The sequence below is a fragment of the Typopeltis vanoorti genome, chromosome 9, assembly GCF_054136105.1.
Source record: "Typopeltis vanoorti isolate ZY-2024b chromosome 9, IOZ_Tvanoo_1.0, whole genome shotgun sequence".
Classification (NCBI taxonomy): Eukaryota; Metazoa; Arthropoda; class Arachnida; order Uropygi; family Thelyphonidae; genus Typopeltis; species Typopeltis vanoorti.
The window spans coordinates 87,050,828-87,070,664 of NC_143557.1; the positions used below are offsets into that span (position 1 = coordinate 87,050,828).

Here is a 19,837-nt window from a genome sequence, read left to right on the forward strand (position 1 = left end):
CTGTTACTTGTCAAGACTCCAACATTCTCAGATCTTATACTTCTATCGTCTAAGGCACTTTGTACCATATCAATCTAACTATATCTTGGTCTTCCTGTGGGTCATTTTCGTGACAAGTTGGCAGAGAACACTTGTTTTGCTAATCTTTCCTCACTCATTCTGTTTAAGTGACCATACCACTTGAGATTAGCCCTGCTAATGCATTCCTGGATGCTGACAATGTCAAGTTCCTTCCTAATATCCTTTTTTTAATATGATATTGCCATTGATGCCATCTGTTCACGCCTCTAATCTTTCTCAGGACTCTCATATCTGCGGTCTCTAGTCAAGTATTTTACTTCTGACCCAGCTCTCAGATCCACAAGTTAAAACTGGTTTGAACACTGTCTTGTATACAGCTAATTTAGTGTTCCAAATAATTTCTCTCTTATTCCATAAGAATTTATTCAGTTGACTTCCCACCATACCAGCTTTGTTGATTCTGTTGTCTATTTCCATATTTAATTTACCATCTTCAGTAAAAATCGTGTCTAAGTAGCTGAAATGTTTTACTTGTTTCAGAGGTTCTCCATTCACAACACAGTTGACATATTCAATGATTCTGCCTATTTTCATTGTCTTTGTCTTTTTATTGCTGACCTTCATGCCATATCTATTACTACAGTTATTCAATTTAGTCAGAGAATCTTGCAGAGACTTGTAGCGGATTTATTTAGAAGTATAACATCGTCCGCATAAAGCTAAGAGCTGACATTAACATCTCCAATTTTTATAATACCACTTTCCTTCATAATGTGATCCATATAGATAATGAATATCAGAGGAGATAATGTACATCCTTGTCTCACACCAAATTTAACATTAAACCATCTTCCTGTACTTCCTTCAATTCTAACTGCTGACTTACAACTGAAATAAAGACTAAGTATTGCTTGATATAATGCCCCACTGACACTATATAACTGTAGTGTATTGAATAGCTTCTCACTTGGCACCTTGTCATATGCCTTTTCCAGATCGACAAAACTAAAATAAAGATCTTTGTTATATTCCCATGATTTCTCAACTATTTGTCGTAAAGAGAATATCTGATCCTGACAGCCTCTATTTGACTGGAATCCAGGTTGTTCTTCCACAATTCTTCTCAACAGTTTCTCAAGTATACTTGCATATATCTTACCAGGAACACTCAGCAGGGAAATACCTCTGTAATTCTCACATTCACTTTTTTTTCCCATTTTATATACGGGTACTACGAGAGCTCTACTCCAATCATCGGGAATTCGTCCCTCTATCCAGGTTTTCTGAACTATGCAGTGCAGCCACTGCAAGACTTTTATAACACCATACTTCAGCATTTCTGGTCAAATATCATCTACTCCTGTTGCCTTTCCACATTTCAAACCTTTGATGGATTTTTCTACCTCAAGTATGGATATGTATTCCTGACTGCATGTCTGGTCAGTGTTTTTTACCACTGTGCTGTCATCACTGCTTGTTTCATTTAGCAGTTTTTCAAAGTAATTACTCCATACTTAAAGAATATCTTTTTCTCCTGTTTTCATGCCACCTTTCTCATCTCTGATTCCTTTTACAGAATTCTTCCCTCCATTTCTAAACCACTTCAAAAACCTTCAGAATGTCTTACCACCTTCTTGATATTTATTTTCTATGTTCTTGCCAAAGTCCTCCCATGACTTTTGTTCAGCTAGTTTTACACAGTGTTTAGCTTTCTTACATTTGTCTCTGTATTCTCAAAGAGCAGAAGCTGACTTATTTGCCAGGAACTTTTGATATGCTTGCTTCTTTTTCTTCACTGTCTCTTTAACTTCCTGTGTCCACCATGGAGTTCTAATTTTTCTTTCCTTGCAGGCAACTTCACCATATGCTTCTCTAGCTAAATCAAGATTTTCTTCAAGGCTTGCCACTGATTCTCCAAGGTTTGGTTCCTGTTCTCAAAACTCTTTTATTTTTTCTTTAATATTCTTTGTGTATTTTAGTCTACAGTTCACATCTGAGAGCTGCTCAACTTTTATTCGCTTTAAAACTTTCTTACATATTATTCTTTTCAATATGAAATTCAATTTTATCCTGCTCAAGACTAAATAGTGATCATTTCCAATTTCAAATCCTCTGTACACTCTGGTCATCTGGAGAAATTTTGGGAAAATTTCTCCAAATTTTCCCAAAATATTTTTGTATGACTTTTCCTACTCTGCTATTGAGATCCCCAACAAGGACCAACTTTTCCTTTTTCGTTGTGTCAGTTGCTTTTTCTAAAGCCTCAAAAAATTCCTCCACATCTACCTTAGTAGAACCTTCTGTGGGACCATAGGCACAAATAAATCTCATTGTCCAGTTCCCCATTCTCATATTTGCCCACATTACTCTACATGAGACTGCCTGTCATTCAAGAAGATTAGCCTCGTATTTTGTGTTGAATACTATGGCTACTCCTTCTTTTTCTTGATTCTCATTTCCTGAATATAACATTTTGCATTTATTGCTCAGAAAGATCTCACCAGTTTTTGTCTTTTTTGTTTCAGTCACTCCTATTATGTCGATCTGGTACTTATCTAACTCCCCAGCTAGCTCCATTTCTTTGCCATTCAGGCTTCTTATGTTGATAGTACCGAACTTTAACTCTGGTGATGTTGAGTTGGAGAATGTTTTCAGACTTTTCGCTGTTCGCCCTGGTTCCCTGGCGAAAACAACGTGGGCCTTGTTTAACCAGGAGACACTCCAGCCGGCATGAAATTTTGTTTGTTGTACCATCATTTTGTATTTTGGTTTAACCAATAAGAATAAAATATGCTTGGCTAAATCCCAAATTGTCAGCCCATCCTCATTCGTTCAGTATCCAGGTAGATACCTGACAGGATGCACCATGAGAAAATGAGGATTGGGCATTAAGTTAGAAGCCCAGGTCGGTTCTCCACATTCCTTTAAAGGCTATGTGGAGGTCTCCTCTCAGTTATACCTTTGACCCTTAAGCACCCCATAAATTCATGACATCTTTAATTTATAACGGAATGTTGCACGATACAGAATATTTCTTTAATTCGAAGGTTAAGTAAAAGTTATGAAATTTGTTTGGGTAGCAGCTCATTTTGTGTTTGAAAGAACTAGAATATGACACTATAAAATTAAAACGCAGAGGAATTTTCATTTATATTTACATATTTATAATACTTCATCATCATCAATTTCCTGACATGTACCCTCAAGAGGTGTACAGGATATGATAATACTACATGAAAAATTTACATCATTACTAACTTCCTATCTACAATTTTCCTCCAAATCAGTCTGTTACTTGTCAAGACTCCAATGTTATCATTATCAGATCTTATATTTCTATTGTCTAAGGCACATTGTACTGTATCAATCCACCTATATCTTGGTGTTCCTCTGGGTCATTTTCCTGCCAACCTGGCAGAGAACACTTGTTTTGCTAATCTTTCCTCGCCGATTCTGTTTAAGTGACCATACCACCTGAGATTAGCTCTGCTAAAGCATTCCTGGATGCTGACAATGTCAAGTTCTTTCCTAATATCCTCATTTTTAATATGATATTGCCATTGATGCCATCTGTTCACACCTATAATCTTTCTCAGGACTCTCATATCTGCGGTCTCTAGTCTTTGGTCAAGTGTTTTACTTCTGATCCAGCTCTCAGATCCATAAGTTAAAACTGGTTTGAACACTGTCTTGTATACAGCTAATTTAGTGTTCCGACTATTCTCACTTTAGTGTTTCTCTCTTATTCCATATGAATTTATTCAATTGACTTCCCACCATATACCAGCTTTGCTGATTCTGTTGTCTATTTCTATATTTAATTTACCATCTTCAGTAAAAATCGTGCCTAAGTAGCTGAAATGTTTTACTTGTTCCACAGGTTCTCCATTCACAACACAGTTGACATTTTCAATGATTCTGCCTATTTTCATTGTCTTTGTTTTTTTATTGCTGAACTTCATACCATATCTATTACAACAGTTATTCAATTTAGTCAGGGAATCTTGCAAAGTTGTAGCGTATTTATTTAGAAGTATAACATCATCCGCATAAAGCAAAGAGCTGACATTAACATCTTCAATTCAGATATCACGTTTAATATCACTTTCCTTCATAATGTGATCCATATAGATAATGAATAACAGAGGGGATAATGTACATCCATGTCTCACACCAGATTTAACATTAAACCATCTTCCTGTACTTCCTTCAATTTTAACTGATGACTTACAACTCAAATAAAGACTAAGTATTTCTTGATATGAAGCCCCATTGACAACATATAACTGTAGCATATTGAATAGCTTCTCTCTTGGCACCTTGTCATAGGCCTTTTCCATATCAACAAAACTTAAATATAGATCTTTGTTATTTTCCCATGCTTTCTCAACTATTTGTCGTAAAGAAGATCTGATCCTGACAGCCTCTATTTGGCCTGAATCCAGCTTTTTCTTTACCAAGCTCTTCTTCCACAATTCTTCTCAACCGTTTCTCAAGTATACTTGCATAGATCTTGCCAGGAACACTCAGTAGGGAAATACCTGTGTAATTCTCACATTCAGTTTTATTTCCCTTTTTATATATGGGTACTATGAGAGCTCTACTCCAATCATCGGGAATTCGTCTCTCTGTCAAGGCTTTCTGAACTATGCAGTGCAGCCACTGTAAGACTCTTATACCACCATACTTCAGCATTTCTGGTCGAATATCATCTACTCCTGCCTTTCCACATTTCAAGCCTTTGATGGCTTTTTCTACCTCAAGTATGGATATGTATTCCTGACTATATACCTGTTGAGTGTTTTTTACCACTCTGCTATCACTGCTTGTTTCATTTAGCAATTTTTCATAGTAATTACTCCATACTTCAAGGATATCTTTTTCTCCTGTTTTCCTGTCACCTTTATCATATCTAACTCCTTTTACAGCACTCTTTCCTTCAATTCTAAACCTCTTCAAAAACCTCCAGAATATCTTACCACCTTCTTGATATTTATTTTCTATGTTCTTGCCAAAGTCCTCCCATGACTTTTGTTTAGCTAGTTTTACACAATGTTTCACTTTCTTACATTTGTCTCTGTATTCTCTAAGAGTAAAAGTTGACTTATTTGCCAGAAATTTTTGATATGCTTTCTTCTTTTCCTTCACTGCCTCTTTAACTTCCTGTGTCCACCATGGAGATATGATTTTTCTATCCTTGGCAACCTCACTACATGCCTCTCTGGTTGAATTTATTCAAGGCTTGCCACTGAATCTCCAAGGTTTGGTTCCTGTTCTCAAACTCTTTCATTTTTTCTTCTATAATCTTTGTGTATTTTAGTCTACAGTTCACATCTGACAGCTGCTCAACTTTTATTCACTTTAAAACTTTCTTACATGTAATTCTTTTCAATATGAAATTCAATTTTATCCTGCTCAAGACTAAATAGTGATCGCTTTCAATCTCAAATCCTCTGTACACTCTGGTGTCCTGCACCAGGGAGAAAACATCACTATCAACAATAATATAGTCGATGAGACTTTTCTTATTCGTTGCCTCTTCTCTCCATGTGAATTTGTGCACATTTTTATGTTGGAACATGGTGTTAGTAATAGCCAGTCCATGTCCTGAGCAGAAATCCAACAGGTATTTGCCATTATTATTAGCTTTGCTCTTTTCTCCAAATTTTCCCCAAATATTTTTGTATGTCAGACAACCATTTCCTACTGTGCTATTTAGATCCCCAACAAGGACCAACTTTTCCTTTTTCATTGTGTCAGTTGCTTTTTCTAAAGCATCAAAAAATTCCTCCACTTCTACCTTAGTAGAACCTTCTGTGGGACCATAGGCACAAATATGGCTCATTGTCCAATTCCCCATTCTGATATTTGCCCACATCACTCTACTTGAGACTGCCTGCCTTTCATGAAGATTAGCCTCGTAATTTGTATTGAATGCTATGGGTACTCCTTCTTTTCCTTGATTGTCATTTCCTGAATATAACATTTTGTATTTATTGCACAGAAAGATCTCACCAGTTTTTGTCTTTTTTGTTTAAGTCACCCCTATTATGTTGATCTGTTCCTCAGCTAGCTCCATTTCTTTGCCATTCAGGCTTCTTATGTTGATAGTACCAACCTTTAACTCTGGTTATGTTGAGATGGGGGTGTGCTTTCAGATTTGTTCCAGTAGTTGACTTTTCGCTGTTCATCCTGGTTCCCAGGCCAAAACAACGGGGGCATTGTTTAACCGGGCAACGCCTCACCCGGCATGAAATTTTGTCATGTTATACCACCATTTTCTATATTGGTTTTGGCCAATAAGAATACAATTTGGTCGGCTAAATCGCAAATTGCCAGCCCATCCTCGTTCATTCAGTATCCAGGTAGATACCCAACAGGGTTTACCACGAGAAGGTGAGGATTGGACATTAGTTCAGAAGCCCTGGTCGGTTCTCCGCATTCCTTTAAAGGCTATATGGAGGTCTCCTCTCAGTTATACAGCTTTGACCCTTAAATACTTATATTAATTTATTTATCTATCTATAAGGTAAAAAAAAATTCTAAATTTCTGATTTAGAGTTTGAGTTTTTATTATTATTATTATTATTATTAATTTAAGCTAATGCGAACTTTTGAAATTTAAACATTAATTCTTGATGATTTTTATAATTTCATGCTCTTCTAGTTCCTTCATATGTCTCCTATTATTATTGTTTGCATTTTGTAATTTTTTTGCGTTGTTATTTTGTGTGCTTTACTTATGGTTCCCCAATACTTCGTGTTCTGTCTTTAATGTATGATTTCCCACCATTGCCATTGTTCTGTTTACTGCAATTTCCTTTTGTCATATTCCCCATTCCTCAGAAAAGCTAATGTCTTTCTTTGTTTACTGATTATGACATCATTTACTAGGCAATACAGTTCACTATAGTGAAGGTTTTCAGGTTTTACTGTTTGTAAGAGGGAGCTGGTTTTATGGGACTTTTCTGTAGTTTGTTATAGTGCATCATTTCATTATAGTGCACATCAACTGTATCTAACAATATAATTATCATAATAAAATTCATTGCAAAGAAAAAGGTTTACTAATTTTTTCAATACATAGGCACATATCTTCTTAAATATTTAAAACATAATGTTTGCAGATTTTTTCTTAAAGAAAAACACTCAGCACTGTCAGATAAACTATTTTAAACAAAAGGTGTACACTTACTGATAAAGGCCCATGAGGTAGTCTTTTCTTCTTAGACTTTCTGTTATACTCATCTAACCTCAGCAAAGCTAAGCAAAGAAAAATGATTAATGAAATATGCCAGACATACAGAGGTACAGTGTGGTCACATATTATGCGAGGAATAAAGACCTCAGGAGGGGGGGGGGGAAATTGATGCATTCTCTGAGAACAAATTTACAACCATTGTAATGTATTTCTCCTCTCAAACATGATAATTTTTAAAATTTTCTCTTAATCACAGTCCTTTTGAATAATCAAAAATACTATGTGCCTCAGCACATATGAAAGCTTGGTTTACCGGTACATTATGTTGACATTGATCTCACAGCCATTTTTTTCCAGTATCAATATCTGGTTATTAATTATTATTATTATAAGAGACCTTCAGGGAGTCAGCGATTCATCAAGTGATGCCACGTATCACTCACACCATGTCATATCCGTTCTTGAATTCATTCATACATCTACATTCATCACAATCTTCAAGTGCAAGCCATTCTAGGTCATACAGCACTCTGAGAAAAAAATCTAGCTCTTACCATTTTTTGACTGAATTCATTCTCATCCTCTCCCTATCTCCTGAATAAAATGAAACGTCCATCTAGTATCCTGTATGATCCTTTCAGAAGTTTGAAGGTCTCTATCACATCACTCCTCTTTCTCCTTTTTCTAGCATCTGTAGTTTACAAATTATCAATCTCTCTTCGTAATCTACATTCCATAGTCCAATATCATCTTTAACATACTCTCCTTTGCACTTTCTACACCACTGGTTCTTAACTGGTGTTCCGCGAGAAGTTCTGGAATTTGTCAGTTTTAAATTAATTTGTGCTTACAAATTAATTTAATGGTTTAATTGATGTTTAATTAATTATTAATTAATAATAAAAATCAGCTAAATTACCAATTAATTATTAATTCATACATTACAAATAACTGACGGTGTTCCGTGAAAATTTCAGTATTTGTGAAGTGTTCCGTAGTCAAAAAAAGTTTTAGAAACACTGCTCTACATTGTACTGCTGCATTACCTCAGAAACCAGGAGACCAGATCTGTGCACATTAGTCCAGATGGAGTCATATCAAAGCCTTGTAAAGAAACAAAATGACTTCCTTATTCTTACATGTCAGTGTTCGTTTTAGCACTCAATTATCTTCTGATTTATATTTGAAATTTTTACTATATGATCCCTGAACTTCAACTTCCTATCTACAAAAACTACACAATTCCAGTTTATTCAAATCATTCTGCAAATACTGCATGTCACCTGTTAAATCCTTCTCAACATCATTAATATAAAGATTGAATAACAATGAACAAAGGACTAATCCTTGAGGTACACCACTAGTCACCTTAAATCTTGTAGACTCATATCCCACATACATCGCTTTTTGATATCTGAATATGTGGCATCACAAAGGGGGATGGCAAGTAAGCTAGTAATTTATAATCTGATCCCATACCTAATACTTATGCAACTGCCTTCCATGCTGAAGCCTGTCAAAAGATTTAGCAAAGTTCAAAAGTATCATGATGTATGCATTTCTCATTTTATTATTATGCAAATATAAAATTTTATTTATAAAATTATTAAATAAAATAATAAAATTTATAAAAATGTGAGCAACTTACTCAAACATGATCTTCCCTTAGTAAACCCATGCTGTTCATTGCAAAGTCAAGATTCTCTGTCAATCCATTTCTGTATGTCATCTCTTACCAACATTTCCAAAATCTTCACCACCACTCCAGAGATGCTACCATTATGTTGGGGATCAATTGCAGAGACCAAACGTGTATGTAAAAGTGAGGAGAGTGAGTTGGTAAGAGTTGCATTGTTTATCAACCTAACTGCTCTCCTCTGTATTGAGTCAAGCATTTTGAGGGAGCTTTTAGGAGCCCCACTTGGTTGATCAACCTACAGTATGTTAGTAACGCATATGGGTAGTGGGTTGGGAAAGGAGAAACTTGCTTACATTTGATTTAAAAGTCTGTATATTGTATTCCTTGGGAAATACATCAGGGGAAGACTGTTCCACAGTACAGCAGTAGCAGGGATGAAGGAGGAGGAAAACAAACTTGTTCTGTGGGTTTCAAGGTGTACTGTGAAAGGATGTTGGGCAGCAGCTGTACATGTTCCAATGGGCTTAGTACTGAGTGGGAGAATTATTGATGCTATTTCAAATGAACACTTGCCATGGAAACATTTATAGAATACACAAATTGCAGAGACCAAACATCTATGTGAAAGTGAGGAGAGTGAATTGGTAAGAGATGGATCATTTATCAACCTAATTGTTCTCCTCTCTATTGAGTCAAGCATTTTGAGGGTTTTAGGAGCCCCACTCCAAATGTGAGAGCAGTATTTGGCAGATTTGTGATTTCTATAAGGTTAGCAGCTGTTTAGAGGTAAAGTAATGTCGTGAGCAAAAGAGAAATCCTAGTTTTTTGGAAACTGAGGATGCAATGGTTGCGATGTGTTTATGCCAGGAGAGGCCTGATATCAAAGTAATTCCAACAAGAGAAATCTCATCTTGTCTGATAATTTGAGTGTTATCAAAAAAATCAACATAAAATATATAAAAAAAAAATACTGAAGGAAAATGGTTCTTTATTTGTGAGAAATAAGACAGAATTGGGTTTTACTAGCACTGAAATTGACAAGGTTATCTGCACCCCACTGGAGGATGGCTTGGAGGTCAGAATTGAGGGCAGTGGTGGTTGATTTTCTGTAGGTTGAAATGAGTTGTGTAGGGTAAGGTTTGTCAAATGAAAGGGAGGAGAGTGAATTGGTAAGAGATGGATCATTTATCAACCTAATTGTTCTCCTCTCTATTGAGTCAAGCATTTTGAGGGTTTTAGGAGCCCCACTCCAAATGTGAGAGCAGTATTTGGCAGATTTGTGATTTCTATAAGGTTAGCAGCTGTTTAGAGGTAAATGTGCTGCCATCTGCAAAACTGAATATTGCAACTGAAGTAGGTCATTGATATACAAAAGGAAGAGAGCTGGTGAGAGAACAGAACCTTATGGAACCCCAGCATTAGTTGGATGTTGAGAGGATAGGGAACTGTCTACCATCACACATAGTGTGCATCAGACAGAAAACTGGCAATCCAACTGCAGAAGTCCTGAGAAAGTCCAAATGATGGGAGTTTGCTTACTAAGCCTTTGTGCCAGACCTGGTCAAAAGCTTTGTAGATATCAAGTGCAACCAGTTGAGATTCACGGCAAATTTCTCCATGGCATTTGTCCAGAGATGGGTGATATATGAGAGTAGATCTCCTGTTGATCGGCAGCGATGGAATCCGCACTGGTGGCCGCTTAATAGCTAGGTGCCTTCAAGATAGTGCAGGAGTTGAGAATTGATTGTTTCCTCCATCACTTTAGATAGAACTTAAGTCAGTGAGATAGGGCAGTTGTTAGATGACTGTGATTTGTCACCCTTCTTAGGAATGGGTTGAATATAGGCCAATTTCCAGGCTTTGGGATATATACCAGTGGAGTAAAAGAGTATGTACAGGCAGCATAGAATAGGAGTCAGTTCTGGTGCACAGACCTTCAGGACAACTGGAAGAATGCCATCAGGGCTAGGAGATTTTTTTTCCTGTCTAATTTAGACAATAGGTTTCTGATCTCTTTCTGGCAAAAGGATATATGGGCACTGTATGTTGGGTAGTTGGAATGACTGGGGGATATTTCCCATTGTCAGTTATGTGTGCATTGGAGGCAAAGTGTGAAGCCAGGAGATTAGTTTTTTTTCTGTGGGTTATGATGCAATAGAGCCATCTGGGTATGATGGGGAGGGAACAGTGTAGAACAAAAGTTACGACCAATTGCTTTGGCAAGAGACAAAAGGCACAGCTGCCATTTGGGCAGGCTGCAAGTTTCCTGCTTTTTGTCTGTTCAAATTCTGTTTTGGAAGCATTGATAGTTTTCTTGCATCTGTTTCGGGCTTCAATATAAGCATTGAAAGTGGATGGAGTTCTCAACTTGAGCCAGTTGTGGTATGCTTGATGTTTCATTTATACAGCCTTGGCGCATCTTTTGGAGAACCAGGATTCAGATAGGGAGATGGCAATTCAGAGAAGTGTGGGGTGTGTGGAATGTATGTTTTCATGCCAGTAAGGATTACTTTGGTGATACGTTTGAACTGGAAAGCTGTCCGGAGGGCTGTCCCACCTGGCACTGTTATAATGCCAAACTACTCTTGTGTGAGAGTGACTGTGTAAGTGTTGTTGATGGGGAAGGAGATTATTATTGCTATTACGGGCAACTACAAGAAGTCCTTAGACTCATCGAGGGATGTTGAAAGTTTATTTTCCACTTGGTTAGACTATAATAAATTTAGTTTAATCCTTTATCCAAGTGTGAGCAAACAAAATTTGCACCTGAAAGTATCTTCAGGACTGGGGTAAGGTGGTACAACACCGGGAAACTCATTGCAAAGGTGGAGCAAACTAACAAGACTCCTATCTCAGTATCTTCCATATTGCAAAACACACATGGGAGATACTGAGATAGGAGTCTTGTTAGCTTGCTCCACTATGCAATGAGTTTCCCGGTGTTGTACCACCTTACCCCAGTCCTGAAGATACTTTCAGGTGCAAACTTTGTTTGCTCACACTTGAATAAAGGATTAAACTAAATTTATTATAGTCTAACCAAGTGGAAAATAAACTTTCAACATCTTTCTCTAAATCCAGATTAATTTATTAAAAAGGTGGCACACCATTTGGAAACTCCTATAGGTAGAGACGACCTTGCTAATGCTTCTGCCTGGTATCTCCACTTGGGGCTGGCTCCCACTGAAGAGATCTCAATAAAGGTCAAAACTACTCTGGGTAGTGGCCCTTCCCTTTATACATATCCGCAAGGAGATGTGTTTTGCATTATGGGAGAAACTGAGATAGGAGTCTTGTTAGCTTGCTCCACTATACAATGAGTTTCCCGGTGTTGTACCACCTTACCCCAGTCCTGAAGATACTTTCAGGTGCAAACTTTGTTTGCTCACACTTGGATAAGGGATTAAACTAAATTTATTATACTCATCGAGGGAGGCCTAACATCATATCAAGAACAACTATTCAACATTCACACAGTATCTATCATACCTCACCTTGAACTCATTTATCATGACACCCACAACAGACTCTGGCAGCTTATTCCACTCATTTACCACTCGCTAAAAAACCTAGCTTTAACACCCTTGCTAACCACTCTCTTACCAAGCTTCCATGGATGGCCCCTAGTCCTCCCACTACCAGTCCTATTCTCAAAAATATCCTCTGAATTAATCCTATAGAAACCCTTCAGCAATTTGAATGTCTCAATCATATTTCCCCTTTTCCGTCTATCAACCAATTTTTGCAACCCACAAATCTTCAACCTGTTTTCATAAGGTTCATTCCGTAGACCTGCTATTATCTTGGTCACTTGCCTCTGGATCACTCAACCTCCTCCCCATCAAGAAGAAACCTAGATGACCATATCTGGGCACAGTAGTCGAGATGGGGTCTTATCAAGGCTCGATACAGAGGAACAATAACTTGCTTATCTCTGCTCGTCAAAGTATTCTTCAGTATCCAAGTGATTTGAAGAGCTGATTTAGCCACTTTTGCAATGTGCCCCCTAAACTTCAACTCCCTATCCACCAACACTCCCAAGTCCCTAGCCTCATCAATATCCAGGAGTACAGTTCCACCAATATCATATACTGCTGCTAATCTTTTCACCCCAAAATGCAAAACCTTACATTTTTCTACATTAAATCGACATCCATTCTCCTTAGCCCAGTCCTCCAAACTATACAAATCATCCTATAAACTTTTGACATCCTGAGCATTCACTATTGCTTTACCCAACTTTGCATCATCCACAAACAGATGCACAGTTCCTCTCAGATCCTTTCCTACATCGTTAATGAACAAATTAAACAGTAGTGGTCCGAGAACAGAACCCTGCGGCACACCACTAGTCACAGGCCGTCTTTTGGACTCTACTCCTGAATAATAAACTACTCTCTGATATCTCTCCATCAACCACCCTCCTATCCATCTCACCAACCCTATATCCATTCCCATATGTTGCAGTTTACAGATTAGAATTCCATGTGGTATCCTGTCAAAGGCCTTAGCCAGGTCCACCAGTATCACTGTAAACCCATTACCCTTATCCAGTTCAGCCATCACTGTGTTACAGAACGTGAGCAAGTTACTGAGGCATGATCTACCCTTCACAAAACCATGCTGTCCCCCATACAGTATCCCATTTTCATCTATCCAATCTTGTATTTTCCTCTTGACTATTTTCTCCAAGACCTTGACAATTATTCCTGATATGCTGATTGGCCGGTAATTTTCAACAGCAGTCTTGGAACTTCCTTTATGCAGTGGAACTATTTTCCCCTCTTTCTACCCCCTTGGGATTAACCCAGACCAGAGACTCAAATTAAACAAAATGGTCAAAGGCACTGATAATTCTTTAGCCGCTTCTCGTACAACACGAGCTGGTATACCATCCAATCCGACAGATGAATTCACATTGAGATTTTGTAATAGACTATTCACCTCCATTTCATTCACCACAATTCCCGTATAAGCTGTTGTTTCTTCCATTTCTGCAATGTCACCACCTGGATGATATACTCTTGCAAAGTGCTCATTCAGTAATTCTACTATATCAACTGATTTGGTTATCTCCCTACCATCGGCATTCTTTAAAATCAATCTGCCATATACATTTTTTCTTTTACTTGCAACATATCGAAAAAAGTGTTTGAGATTCTCTTTAGCCTGCATGGCTAATGTTCTTTCGTAATCCGCTTTTGCTTTTCTTACCACACTTGTTACCCTTCTGGTCTAGGCTTTATACCGTTCATGTGCCTGCAGGTCACCTTTCTCCTTAAATTCCCTCCACAGTTGTTTCTTTTTTTGCAGCTCCAGTTTAATGGTGTTATCCATCCATTTAATCCCTACTTGATTTATTATTCGGACTCTAGGTATATAGTCAGCCATTGCCTCCTGCAAACACTTCTTAACCGCCTCCCATGCGCTATCAACATCCAGCCCTTGCAGTTTTACATGCCATGGCACTGAACCAATCAAACTCCTAAGTTTGTCATACTTACCAGCCCGATAATTCCACATGTACCCTGTCTTAATCGAAAATTTCACACATTTAGCCACCTCCCAGGTCAAGACCCTCTGATCACTCTCACCAATAGGTGGCAACATGGTCATATTCATTACAGTCAAATTCTCAGATGCTATTACTAGGTCAAGCACTCTTGAATCCCCTAGTATTTTTCATTACATGCTGTCTCAGATAGTTATCCCTTAGTAACTGGATACAATCCAGTTCTTTCCTCACATGTGTCCTCTCCTCCCTCCAATCGATGTTACCATAGTTGAAATCTCCCATAATAATTACCCACCTACCACTCATTTCATGAATTTGTCTATGCATATTATCTCCACCATCCATTCCATCACCTGGTCCATAGCAGCACCCAATTGTATATTTTGTTCTGCTAGCCTCAATCTCACACCAAATAACCTCAAATGTGCTCTTTTCTCTATCCTGCAATTCAACTTCTATTCTCTTTGGCTGCAGCTCATCAGCTATCATTAATAATACTCCTCCCCCCATTTTGTTCTCCCTGTCACTCCTGAACACACTATACCCCTCACATTCAATCCCACTAGATATATCAAATTCAGTAAGCCATGTTTCACTAATGCCAATAACCTGTGGTCTGGAAGTGCCAACCAAGGCCAAAAATTTCCTCCTTTTTTTCCTAATATTCCTAGCATTAGTATACATGAATTGCAGAAGCCCATTAGTCCCATCCCTACCTTGATGCCTTATACTAACTACCCCATTCTGATTTGTTATCCTTCTTATTCGCTCGGGCATATTATACTCATTCATACACTCAACTGCCTCCCTAATATCTACTCCCCCTCTTAATAAATCTAGTTTCCCTGATTCTGCACATCCACTTCATTCAACAACACTTTTTCAAGTCTCCTTACACCGAATCCATTCAAATGCAAACCATCCATCTTATATAGATCCTTTCGCCCATCGAACTCACTCCACATGTCTACAAATTCCACACCACTCATCCTGCATAACCCGCGCATAAAGTCATTAGCAATTGTGGCCCTCCTTCTAAACGCTTCACTGTCATACCGCGGCAAGAGACTAACCATCCTAACTCTCTCACTCTTCTCTTTTACTACCACAAACAATTCCTTCAGGTCCTCTATCATATCCATTTTATCTCCTTTCAAATCATTCGTACCTGCCACCACTATAATTTCTTTCACCCTTTGCTTTTGCTCCCTAATAGACTCACTTACGTCCTTAATGGTCACACCAGGTTGGTACGATTTCGTCAAACTCTCAACTATCACACCTCGTACTAACGAATCTCCATACAGCACTCGCTTCATTTTGTTTACATTCACAATCATACTCTTATCTTTCTTATACTTTTTTTTATTGGCTGGTACACTCAGTAGACATTTGTGCATATGCTCCAGCTGCCGCTTTGCCCTATGTATCACTCTGCTCAATCGTGCGATCTCACTCATTGCATCTATCTCATCTTTTTTATTATCTGTGAGCACTAGATTGTGGTCAGAATTATCCAGGGAGTTCACTGCATTCCCTGCATAACTGGAAGAGATCTAGGATATTTGGGGGGGGGGGGGTGGTTCGGGTTATCTGGTATTCTAGTTGGCATGTGAACAATTTTACCATTATACTTATATAATGATTTTTGTAATCTTAAATTAACAGCATGCAATTAGCACCACAACTTAATGAATACTTTAATGATACTGTTATGGAATATAAAAAAGATTTTAAATTATAACAACAGTAAATGTTAATATAATAGCACAATAGTTAGCAAAACTCTTTAGAGAATTTCCAATGTATGTAAAAACAGTGTGGTATGGACCATGCTGCTGATTATGTGGTGCTGCCATGTACATGTAATAAGAAAGAAAACATATCCATCCTGCCAGGTTTTTGAAATACATGAGTCCCTTATTTCTTTTGGGGATTTGAATTACTTCAATTTCACGCATAACATGATACTTTATTTGATATTTTTTTTATATTAACTGAAGAGATAATGTATGTCCTTATCTCACACCTGATTTCGCATCAAGCCATCATATTATACCTGCTTTATTTTTGATGAATTACAACTCAAATACAGACCGCGTATTGCTTATTATAATGTTCCATTTACAATTGTTGAATTTTAAACAGTTATTTCTCTTGATTATCATATGCCTTTTCCACACCTACAAAACTTAAATACAGATCCTTGTTATATTCCCATAATTTCTAAACTATTTGTCTTAAAGCAAAAAGATCCTGACAACTTCTATCTGACCTGAATCCATCTTCTCTTCCTCCAAGTTTCCATTACACAATTTTTCTTAGTCTTTTCTAAAGTATGCTTACATAAATCTTACTTGGAACACTCTTATTAGAGAAATTCCTCTGTAATTCTCATATTCAGTTTTATTCCTTTTTTACAGATGGGAACCATGAGAGCTCTACTCCAATCATCTGTAATTTGACCATCTAATCAGTCCTTCTGAATTATGTACTATATTCACTGTAAAACTTTTATACCTCCATATTTGAGATTTCAGGTTGAATCTCATCTATTCCACCCTGCCTTTCCAATTTTGGATTTCTAATGTCCTTTTCTGCCTTAAAAATTGATGTGTACTCCCAATTGCATCCTTGAATGAATATTTTTATGAGAATGCCTCTTTAACTTCCCACGTCCATCAGTTTTATTTTTTCTATCCTTGCAGACAACCTCACTGCATGCTTCTCTGGCTGAATCAAAGTTTCCTTCAGAGTCTGCAAAAGAGTCTCCAAGGTTTGGTTCTAATTTACAAAAGCTGGCATTTTTTTTTTTTAAATAATATGTGTAGATTTAAGTCTACAGTTCAACTTTTAAAGCTTAAAAAATTCATTCATTTCCAAAATAGAATTTCTGCTAATGGTTCTTCTTCTGTGGGATCATAAGCACAAATAAGTCTCCCTGTCCAATTCTCCATGCAATGTTTGCCCACATGTATTACCATTCAAGATGATTATCCTCATATTTAGTGTCAAATACTATAACTACTCCTTTTCCCTGGTCAATATTGCCTGAATATAACATCTTGTGTTTGTTATTCAGATCTCATTTGTTTTTGTCTTTTTTTTGTTTTGATAATATCAATTATGTCAACCTTGTATTTCACTAATTCAAGTGCCAGTTCCACTTCTTTTCCACTGATGATGCCAATCTTGATTTCTGCTGATGGTGATCTGAAATTTGTTGCAGTATCATTTCATTGTTCGTCCTGGTTCTCTGATGGAAATAGTAGAGGACTTTGTTTAACTGTGTGACTTCCCAGCAGGCATACAATTCCATCATGTCGTGCATCATTTTGTTTTGGTTTAAGCAGATAAGAATATAATTTGGTTGCTAAAACCCAAATTTCCAACCAATTCTCATTTGTTTAATATCCAGGTAGATATCTGGATATTGGAGTAATAGTGTGCACCATGAGAAGGTAAGAACTAGACATTACGTAAGAAGCTCCAGTCAGTTCTCCACAGCCCTCAAAAACCATTATGGCACAGATTATACTCCATAAGTTCAGAGGATACATAAAGTAGGAATGAAATGGATGAATCATGAAATGATGCAGGAACTTCTGAGAAAGGAGATGTTATGGAGGAGATAAAAAATAACAATATATCCATCAACAGCAAGAGGGGGGGGGGATAGACTAGTAAGGTGACAAGTGTAGTAAGGAAAAATAAACTGCCATATTAAAAGAGATTGGCTGAAGCAGTAAAGCATCACATCTTTTGAAGATATAGTGGAAATGTTCAATGTATTTCATGTTGGGATGGGGGGGGGGGACTAAGAGTAGTGTTAAAGTATTAAACAGCAACAGGAAGGAGTACAGAAAACTAAAAGTTCAAGAATGGGAAGTGTTTAGAATATTACACAACCTTTGTGTTAATAAGGCTATGAGACCAGATAGGATATCATTATGCATACTACTGGAATGTGCAGAAGAGCTGGCCATGCCATTGACTTTGTTGTTCAACAAAAGTCTGGCAACAGGCACAGTCTCAGAAGAGTGGAAAGATGGAAAAATAGTGCCACTGCATAATCTAAGTCAGTAGAGTCAAACTATAGCCCAGTGTATATATCAAGTTTAGGGATAAAGGTTTTAGAGATGATGGTTAGAGACGGCATATAAACCTGGATTGATTAGAATGGAAATTTTTCAAAAGAGCAGCATGGATTTGTTAGGGGGAATGCATGCTTTAGTAACTTGGTTGTATTTTAGAATAGGGTGACTAGTGTATTGGATAGGAAAATGCTTATACAGCAATATTTACATTTGTATTTTGCTAAAGTATTTGAGAGTATTGCATGATAAACTACTGTCAAAACCAAGCAGGATGGACATGGATTGTCATTGGGTAGTTTGGTTACAAGGCTGGCTAGCTAACAGGAGCCAGTGATTTGTGCATGGAGGTTAGTGTCAAAAAAAAAAAAGAAAAAAAAAGGGAGACAAGTGGGGTGCCACAGGATCCTGTTCTGAGACCACTGTTGTTTAACTTGTATATCAATTATATGGTTCACGGTATGAAAGGAGATGTTCAGTTGTTTGCTGATGATGCTAAATTAGGAAAAGCAATGTTGGGAAGTTCTGATGTGTTGCTGTTACAAGAGGATTTGAATAGGCTAGTGTTTTCAGCTGAAGAATTGAGGAATATGAATAAAGTTTTATCATACAAAATTTAGGATTTACTGGCTCTTATTACAAGGGCATTCTTAGAGAGAGAGAGAGAGAGAGAGTCACTACAAACAATAAAACAATGTTCACAGGCATCATGAATTAAGAGTATATAAAGCTCTCATTTGTACTCTTAATTCATGATGCCTCTGAACATAGTTTTATTGTTTGTAGCGACTCTCTCTCTCTCTCTCTAAGAATGCCCTTGTAATAAGCCAGTAAGTCCTAAATTTTGCATGATAAAACTTTATTCATATTCCTTTCACAAACCAAGGTGAGAGAAGCATGTTTTAGTCTTGATCTAGTGTTTCATCAGTCTGCCTCTGTTTCTTTAACACTCTGGTTTGTAATTCATCATCTTCCTTGTATTCTTTCATATGTCATTCATTTTAAATGTTCTTTCATTTGGTTTTGTATTTTGCAGGTAAAACATGGCTCTTTTGTAACAATACAAGCATATACAGAAGGATCTGTATATGCCTGATGGACTGCACTTAAATGGTTTTGGAGTTAGGTGTTTGAGAAAGTGTGGTTCAGTGAAAGGTTGGGAGTGCAAAACTAGAGATATTAGGAATAAGAAATCAAGCATGTGTCTAGCCACCCCTGGGATAGATAAAGTATGAGTGCAAGAATGATTATGAAGAGCTGGATGCAGTTTCCCAGGTGTCGAATCTAAATGGGCAAGTAAAGCCATTATACACCCTCTGTCCAAAAAGAAACCAAACTTTTGATAGAAACTAAAACACAGGCCAATT

At 37.3% G+C, this 19,837-nt stretch overlaps 1 protein-coding gene across 1 annotated transcript in view; it reads right to left on the reverse strand.

The window, feature by feature from the left end:
• Positions 1-19,837, reverse strand: part of Rs1 (Dead-box helicase Rs1) — a 293,164-nt gene that overhangs the window by 50,202 nt on the left and 223,125 nt on the right. Inside the window, exon 15 of the mRNA XM_090398602.1 lies at positions 7,217-7,284. Coding sequence (XP_090254728.1) covers positions 7,217-7,284 — 68 coding nt within the window. The remainder of the gene's footprint in view (positions 1-7,216; positions 7,285-19,837) is intronic.